The sequence below is a fragment of the Poecilia latipinna genome, unplaced genomic scaffold (genome assembly GCF_001443285.1).
Source record: "Poecilia latipinna isolate Pla-1442-1.1 unplaced genomic scaffold, P_latipinna-1.0 Scaffold300, whole genome shotgun sequence".
Lineage (NCBI taxonomy): Eukaryota > Metazoa > Chordata > Actinopteri > Cyprinodontiformes > Poeciliidae > Poecilia > Poecilia latipinna.
The window spans coordinates 48,201-57,952 of record NW_015112916.1 but is presented as its reverse complement, the minus strand read 5'-3'; the positions used below and the strand labels follow the sequence as shown (position 1 = coordinate 57,952).

General features: G+C 36.3%; 1 protein-coding gene across 2 annotated transcripts in view; it reads left to right on the top strand.

Annotated features, from left to right (window-relative positions):
- The first annotated feature begins 4,333 nt into the window (after nt 1–4,333).
- Nucleotides 4,334–9,752, top strand: part of fancc (FA complementation group C) — a 46,747-nt gene continuing 41,328 nt past the window's right edge. For both annotated transcript variants that reach the window (XM_015034477.1, XM_015034476.1), the window contains exons 1-2: nt 4,334–4,499; nt 7,760–7,990. In XM_015034477.1, coding sequence (XP_014889963.1) covers nt 7,805–7,990 — 186 coding nt within the window. In that variant the 5' untranslated portion in view covers nt 4,334–4,499; nt 7,760–7,804. The remainder of the gene's footprint in view (nt 4,500–7,759; nt 7,991–9,752) is intronic.

Below are 9,752 nucleotides of genomic sequence, written 5' to 3'. Positions count from 1 at the left end.
CCACAGGTTCAAAAACTAAAAAGATAGTTTGAGTTAAACACAGTCTCAGACTGTGCAGGTTTTAGTGTGGTAGTCGCAAAAGTTTAAATGAAACAACGTAATATCAATCAGTCGAGCATAATAGTAGAGTCGATTTGCTGCAATTTAGATTTTCTGAACCTTCAAGACAAAGTTTGAAGTTGAATTGACTTGGCTACTGAAAAAACAGAGCATAAACATGACAACTGCAATGCATTAACAAAGATGAATTGTTACGTCATTGCATAATATAACTTAAAAATATGAAATAAACAAATAAAGTCTATGAATATTTAAGAAAAAAGCAAGATATTGAAATTGACAAGTAAAAAATTTAATTCAATATGAAAAAAAAGCTATTAAAGTTATAAATAACCTTATTTTGAAAGAACAAAAAAACATAAATATTGAAATTATGATGCATAGGCAATTATCATCTGCCATTGTTTTGTGACATATTCTTTACTCATAATCAATAAACTAAAATATCAATTTTGTTTGTCACATTAGAAGTGTCTTTAGTATATAATTACCTTTAAGCAGGCATTAAACATGGTTCTCACAAATCCCTCATATTTGTACCAAAATTGTTTTAGTGGTCTGATGCAACAGTCTGATTCAAAATGGGAAATGATCAAATTTAATGGAAATATAAACTTGAAGACATCAGTCTCTGTAATTTATTAATGGAATTCTATTAATGAATTTGCTTACTGAAATATATGAAGTTGTCATTAATATTCTAATTTAATGTAATTTATTGACTGTATATATGTCTCCTATGTTTCAGTGCATGATGAAATACTATAAACTGTCCACTATCTGTGCCTTATTAGTGTTTTCACCACCTACTAATGCACCAACGGGTAGACCTTTGAAGCAAAACACTAGTATGTAAAAATTAAAGAGTTAAATGAATGTGTATGCAGCTGGTTTTTGGTAGTACTGTTGCCTTGCAGCCAGAGGGCACTGGGTTCAAACGCTGATCTGACGTTTTGGACATTTTCTTCCTGCATGTATGGGTTGTCTTCTGGTACTCCAACTTCCTCCCATGGTCCAAAAACATGACTGTCACACGTGGTGTCTTCCTATGGTCCTCTATGTCTCTGTGTTTCTCTGTAATGGACTGGTAATCTGTTTGGTGAGCGCTCTGCCTCTTGCCCAATGACTGCTGGAAATAGGCACTTAATCCTGCAAGGGTTAGCAAGCAAAGACAATAGGTGGGTTAAGTATGCTTTTTTTAAACAACTGAAATATTTTTTAATCAGTGACAAAAATATTTTGTCCTTTGCTTTCTACTTCAGATTCTATTGGTAATCATTTAACATTCAATAATTAGCTGAATCTTGTCACTTTTGGACATCCGCAGTGATAGTTGGAAATGTGAACTCTCAGCAGCTTGCTGAGTGCCAAACAGAGCAGAGAGAGCGCTAATTACTACGCAGGACACACAAAAATAGCTAAAGTAGGCAGAGTTGGCTTGAAAATTCAGTAAAGCTGAACTCTAATTAAACAAGATTTCAACCAATTGTGAGATTATTGATCACTTGGTAAATCAGTTGTGTATATCAAAGTGCAGCTCTCACTATGCAGAGAATGTTGCAGTGCAGGTTTGGTGCACATTGTACTTGTGTCTTGTGGACGCAGTGCTGTTTCACATTGGTCACAGCATCACTCGCCTTTTCTCCACCAATCCTCAGCTTCCTCCCCTAGCAATAAAGAAGGATGCCTGGAAACATAAACAGTGAATCCATGTGACTACATTTGTTTGTTCTTAAAATATTAGATGGAATGCAGTAGGCACATGTTTGTGTTTTCATTATATGTCCATGTGAATTTTGTCCTCAGAAGCAGAAGACAGTGTAAGATGCAATGTCATAAGTCTTGTGTAAGAGATGATTGTTTTCCTCAAGGCAGAATATTGCACACGTTTTGTGTCTTGCCCACACCAGCAGAGGAGGCTCCCCAGATTTGAATGTCCTTTTTGAAGTGCTTTGTGCGAGGCATTTCTTTTCATCTTCTGCGCTTTTGTGCAGTGAAACATAAAGTCAGGGATTGATGTATGTTGCCACAATTTTAAACCATCTTTATTCCAGATGTCTTATATCTTTTTTTCCATCTACAGATGTAATACAATAACAGTACTTTTATTGCAGTTTTGTCATGTATGAGGGGTGTGGTAAGTGGGTTGCTACAGAGGACAACAACGTAACACAGCGATAAATAAATGATGCAGCCCATTGAAATTCATCTTGTCTTTGCTACTTACATAAAAATATATATAGGTAGTATGCATACAACATTGTCTGGCTAAATATGCAGTTTAATTGTTTAGTTAAATTTGCTTAGTGTCTAATGTGGGAAGTTTGAACATGAAGTTACTCTATGCATTTGGTTGCAATTCCTGTTTGATACCAAAAACCCATATTACTTTGTAGTTGGCCGGCATAATAGTGTCCTTTTGCCAGCTGCTCCTTTTAGACTTCAACAAAATGGGGCACTATGAAGAATTAAAATAGCTTTTTTGTTCAAAACAGATTTTTTGTAAGCACATCCCAGTCTGACACATAGACAGGATTCATGTAGATCAAATTTAGATAGTTAAAAACTGGTAAATGCATATTTATACATCCATTTTAACTGGATCAGGATCACAGGGACTCTGGCAAATTTCTCCAGACGTCAGCATGCAATCAAGGTACAAGCTGATTCATTCATTCATTCATTCATAGAGTTGGTTTAAATTTAAATGAAATAAAGAAAACGGAAATTTTTAGAACAGTAATCAGATCACCAAGTAAAGAACAGCATTTGATAGAACAAATAGGTGAATTCTTGAACAAATTTGATGATTTTTGTGTGTTTTCTAAGTAAAAAAAAATAAAGAAACAAAACAGGGAAAAATAATGTATTGTATAATCTGCATTATACAGTAATACAGATTACTGTATGAGGAAAAGTATTTTGGTACCAAGAAGACAAAATGAAAACAAAAACAAGCAACTACTATAAAAAGACTAAAAGAAATTACTAAGGAACTGGTCATACTGCACAGATGACCATTTACACATTAGGATAGTTCTACATGTCTATAAAGGCCTGGGTGGCTTACTAAAAAGACCATGTGTTTGAAGACGTTTTAATGAAAAACCAAGAAAAATGCCTTTTTTTTAGTTCACCCCAAACACTTCAAATACTAATTTTTTTTTTTTTATTAAAAGAAAAAGACAACACACACAAAATAGATTAACACTTACACACACCACATGTTCACAAATCAGTGCACACACTTCTGCTTGCTCACATGCACCACAGAACTTCTGGAGTTTGCTCTAGAGGCAAAAAAAAAAAAAAACGTGCTATACTTATTCTTTATCTATGAAACGAAACTGTACTGCTGTTACTCAAGGTGAGCACACACATATAGCACAGACCAGGGCCTGTCCTGAAACGCTCTGCAGAATTCAAGTAGCAATATGATTTAAAAAATATTTGACCGCACATAGACACAAGGACTGCATTCACCAGAACAGAAAAAATGAGTAAATCCACTTCTACAACTACGTGTGTATAATCTCTTTCTCATGCAAGCCTGCTGTGCACTTATGCACACACATGTGCATGCTCAAACCAACACATGGGGCGTTACGTATTTTAAACAATTCGTTTCCTGCTGCTGCAAGTTTCTCGGGGTCTGGCTAAAGCTTAGGTGATTTGTCACTTTGAGCCAGGCTTGCTGGGAACCCCTCGGAAGTCCCTGTGGGACACACTCTGGAACCTTTAAGTTCCTGCCCCTGGAATGCACTCTACTTCACCCGTTTGATGTTTAAACCTAAAATGTTTGACACTGAAATGAATGAATGAACCCACTCACCCACTTACATCTGCACACAGATACCAATAATAGGCACAGTTTCAGAGTTGGTTGTGTACATTCCAGTGACACACCAAAGTTATTGATTAACGTATTCCTTAAACCCATGCATAACCTTTGCTGCTTATAATAAAATTGTTTGTCTTAAAACAATTTCTGGCATGCAAACAAACAACAACAATAGCAACAACAACAACAAAATGTTGTTTATAATTACTCCAAATTACTTTCAAATTTAGATCTTTAGATCTAATTTAGTGGCAAAAGAAAACACAATCAAGTCAGTTATTTATAAAAGTTTGGTGTATAAATATGCTTGAATAAAATATGCTTGACTTTATAATCAATACAACTAAAAAAATTATAATTTGAGTTGTACGACTTCATTTCCCAGGAGTCTTTCCAAGGGGAAGTCCGCGTACGTCATAGCTCTTAGCAAATAGGATCCTTCCCTACCCGGAACTCACTATAGAAGAGGGAAGTTCAGTTTCTTCTTTTCGCGGAAAGAAAAAGGTTTTTGTCGTTTGAGGCTGTAAAGAATATTTTCGTATGACCAGCTTCTGCTTTGGAAATACATCAGTTTGAGTGCTGCGCATATTATTTGAAAGTAAGTTCACCTTTGAATAATCTCTAGTCGATGGGTAATGACTGTCAATTATGTATGTTGCTGATAACATTCTAAAAGATTAAAAACAACCCATGAAAGAGAGTTTTAAAACGTTTAAATGTATTCCTTTAACTTAACTTTGAAGCCGACTGACATACAACAGCAGTGGTTTGAGGCTGAGTTGGGTTTTTATTGATAGTTTTCCTTTATAAAACTGTCTCCTGTAGAGGAGGAAATACTGCCATCCTGTGGTCTGATGTTGGTACTGCACATATGCGCTCTAGGCCTCCGTCTTTCTATTTGTCCATTAATCCAGACATCCATCTATCTACCTGTCCAGTCTTTGATCCTTTCCGGTTCTATGTCCACAGCCACTGTATATACAGCAATGGAAATAAAATAGGTTAGGTACTATTATTAGGCAAAATATAAAATTTTGGTGATCTGTGATGGGTTAGGGTAGGGATGGAAATAATGGCTACATTTTTGTAGGAAGCAGTGACATTTATTCTTACACAGCATGTAACTAGACCTGTCACAGTAACAAATTTTGTTGGATGATAAATTGTCCTAGAAGTTATTATGATAAATGACAACATTGTCGTTTTGGGACCTTATTCAAGTAATATTATGCTATTGGCATAACAATGCACGAACTCATTCTCAAAGGTTGATAAACATTAAATTCTAATGGACATTTAACACTTTAACTGAAATACATTTTAAATATTCCAAATAAACGATAAACCAATGCATCAGACTTGCACATTGCTGACCCACTGCAGTGGGGCATGGTCAGAATCAAACTGTATACATTTCTCATCTGATTAAACCTTGTTGAACCTAAGGAAATCATATGCAGGTAAATTTGCAGAAAGTGATGCTTAACTGATTTTGGTTGTGCTAAAATAATGTCAACAATCTCATAATTACATCAGCAAACTCAGCAAATCCCAAAGTCCACAAACTTAGCTTAACACATCCTCAAAGATAATATTTGACCAGTCACATCTCGTTCCTCCTCCAAAATGTGCATAACTGATTCCAGAGCTGCTGCTGAGTCTGTTTGTACATGTACATGATTTTTTTTTTTTTTTGTAACCTGAGTTTTAGAAGTTTTTTTTGTAACTGTATTTTATTCTGTCTGTGCCTATATGTACTTGTAACTATGGACAGGACAGAGATGTTGATGAAACTCTGCTAAGGTTGTTTTTCTTTTAGGCTCACCCTCAGTTTTTCTGAAAATGGAGACCCTAAGAGACAAGTCAACGAGAGGCGTTTGTTCCTAATTTGGTTTGGCATTTTTCCTCCCTGAAATGAGTATTTATATATTCATTTCAGCGTGCCATAGGGGCTTTCCAGCCGAGCTGATGGCAAGACATTAAACAAATCGTGTGTTACGAGGTGATCATAAAATACAAGCCTGTGGTGTCCCACATAGACCTGTCATTATGGCAAAACACAACAAACACGCACACACACGATTCTCGAGCTATATGCAGACATGAAACGCATCCTCATACACACCCTTGGGGTGTGTATGAGGATGTATTTCTCGGTAGGCAGTCTTGGATGTGTAGAAGATATTGCCTGGATCACAGGAATGTGATCATTAAATTGTGGTAATAAGAGGGTAGAATAACTAGATCAAAACAATTTATTTCCTCTTTTTTATTCATTCCACTTATTCTATTAACCTCCTATGAGAGCAAGGGTGGCTATGGAGGATGTAGGCCACATATGCAGATATTGACGTAATTGTCAAAAGCATCTGTTTTTAACTATTTATTTAATACTAGCCTTTGTAAAAACCAGCCGCTTGTTCTACGCTTTCTACGTACGGACGATTGGGACCCTTGGCGATTGCTTGCGGGAGGCATGGACTCTCTTGAATTTTTAAACATTTGGCTGGGACATGTGTAAAGCACCAGCTCAATAAAACTTACCGGAAATTGCGTGAGCTGTAAACATTCCAGTGGGGAGAAGGATCATCGTTGCCAGCAATAAAATATCTTAAATATTCCTCCAACTTTAATTGCTCAGTATTTTGAAGCGTGTCCAACACGGACTGAATAGCTTCTTTCACTTCCTCCGCTGCCATTGCCAAACTGCAAAGGTATACTTCAATTCTGAAATGGCGCAGGAAATCAGTGTCAAACCATTCATAACTCTTCTTTCTGTTTGCTGATTGGTCAGGTTGAAAATCAAGCTCAATGAGAATAAACAAGATGGAGCACTGAGGGGAGATTAATGCTAAGTCTGCACAAATCCATCATCATCACAATATTCAAATTGCAAAGAACTGTTTGGAGCACAATAATTGTTGAGTAATATATTCCAAGTGTTATCAACTTGGATTTTACATCCTAACGTAATGTTTAGCCAGTTGCGCAGAATCTTGATGACATCAGATATTCACACCAGGCACAAGAGACTGGAGAAAATGCTTAAGATCACAGACTGAAGGAAGCACATATGAGAGTTGAATGATGAAATGAGCATACATAATATCATGAAAGCAATATTTACCAATAATTTTCTAATATCATACATCCCCATCTAATAACTTTCTCTCTGTATCTCTAATTGTGACAATGTCTTTGTTGATGGTTGTCTACTTTCTATTAATGAACATTATCAGCAATATTCTCTCTATTTAATAAATGTTATGACGGTGCTATCATTTTTAAGTTAGGATCTTATGCTGTTCTTTATGTCATTGAGCAGCCAACTAGAGACTGTTGGTTTATGTTTTTATTATTTCCTACTTTGTACCAAGTGTAGACAAATCATGATTTTATTTAATAATAAATTTTTTTCTAGAAAAAGTTCCCTTATAAATATTTTTCACTGTTTAAAAGAAGTGAACCTCAGTTTTTATTTGTCATTGTAACAGTAAATCTGGAGTTTTTCTGTAAACAAAGTTTCCCTTATTTTTCAATCTTGTTCTCACCAAATGCAATTTGTGTTTTCTTCAGGTTAAACAAATTGGTTTATTGTCTTTTCTCATTTATTTATAAATGCTTAGTGCTGCATAACATCTGAAGCCAATGAAACTGGATAGTGGGAAACGAAGAGATGTCAAAATAAATCAAACATCTATATCCACAAATATGCTAACAGAAAAATGGTATACCGCCAAGATCCCATTCGCCGTGATTCTGTCTTGATACTTACAAAATATGATGGTAAAGTTCAAGTTTCATGACAATTTCTGTGTAATTCTTGACTTTAATGGCACATTTATTGCTGTTTCCTAGGATTTCTTTAAGCTCAAAAGTAAATTTGCCTGTGGAAAACGTCAAATGACTGAGCTGCAGGTCCAGCAAACAACAGCACACTGGCCAAATGTTCAGGAGATGCCCTTCTGGCTTGAAAAAGCCATCGCTTGGGGCCAAACTGACACTCCACACACATGGAAAGACATTTCCCTGCACTTGAAGAGACTGAGAGATTTCCTCCAGCAGCTTCTCACAGAAATCAGCAGTGTGGTGAGTAAATGTGTTTGATTGATTATAGTGCTACAGGAATAATGTAGATAAGTTGGCTCTCAGAGATATTGCTGTCAGGCATAACATCATACCAACCTAATTGTGTTGTGGTCCTCCTTACTGCCAATACATCTCTGATGCATCTGCACATGGACTCCACTGATTCCTTAAAGGTTTTCCATGGTATCGGCCACCATTGTGTTGGCAGTAGATCCTTTATGTCTTGTAAGCTGTGACTTGTGGATTTCATAGATTAGATTTTTTTGGAGCACATTCTACAGATGTTGGATTTGATTGATATCCAGGGAATTAGACCAATTCGACATTCTTGTACTCTTCTTTGTCTTTTGTACTTCAGACACTTCTGACCCATTTCTGCTGTGTGGCAGGGGCACTAAAAAGACTACAGGAAGTACTGATTAACATCTTTAACAAAGCTTAGGTAGCTGTTGTGTGTAAAATGAACATTTCCATGAATGGGAGAAGCCAGGGTTTCCTCACAGAATGATGCCCAAAGTAACAAACTGCCTTTAACTTCTCTTCTTGTTTTCCCTTGGTGAGTGTTTTGTTTCTACAGCATAGGATGCATTGTAATTGCATGTTTTACCATTATTTATGTGGACTTTTGTCTACCATCGAAACTTAAAACTAATCCACAATAATACGACGAGGGGAGTGCAACAGGCTGTTTTTCCGTCTTTACAGGTTAACATTGTACTATATTGATTTTAAAGTCTTCACCCATTAGGCAGAACAGCAGCCATTTGATTAATGAAACTTTGAGTAAATTAATGCAGAAATAAGACTATCGGGTTTGCTCAAACATGCGCCCACACCTTCTGAGTTTTTAGCCAGGGCTTGAACGGTAATTCATTCAATGGAAGGGTCCTGCTAACAGACGGTGTTATGTGTGTTGCTGAGGCAGTGTATGCCTGGCTGGCAGCACTGCAGTGTTGAGTTAGTCAGGTAATAGCCGCAGTGGGACCTTGAGTGCTAACCTGATGTATCCCCATATCAGATCCAGCAAATCTGGGAAGAGGGCCGAGGACAGGAGGTCTGCTGTTCTTTGAGAACTTTTCTGATCAAATCTTCTTTTTTTTTTCTACAACTCGCCAACTCACAGCATTTAAGATTATTCCTTATATTTTAGACTAACTTTCCAGCTAAATCATTTTCTGTTTATTGTTATTAAATTGCCCTTGGAAATTATGTTTTGAATTTTCCAATGTTTTACTGAAACATTTAGTGAGTTGTTAAAAATCAGTTTTCGGTTTATATTTGACTTATTACTTCAACTTCGACTTTTGAATCTACCAGTATATTTTTATAGATCAAGCCTCGCTTTTTTTCCTGCAGGTCTCTTTCTGTCAGCATAATTCTGGCTCTGCGTAATGCAGATGAGTCAGAATGAGCAGAGTTATGGAGCACATGCAAAGAAACAGTATGGTAAAGCCTAATTGCATTGAAATCTTTTTTTTCCTCGCAATGGGCTCATAAAAGACCAGCTGAGGATAGCCCACTTTTTGGCAACGATATGAATCCTTTGATATCTTTACAGCTTTCCTGTGGCTTATGACCCAATATGTGAAATAATCCTATTGTTCATGAACAGGTGAGGATGATTGACAGACACCAACACTTACAAAAGCCAATGCTTAAAATGATCTTCTCAGAGATACTCTTTTTTTTTTTTTTTTTTTTTTTTTTTTTTGCCTTTTTTTTTTTATATGGCGGGGTCCCCTTTTTCCAAGTGTGGGTTTTC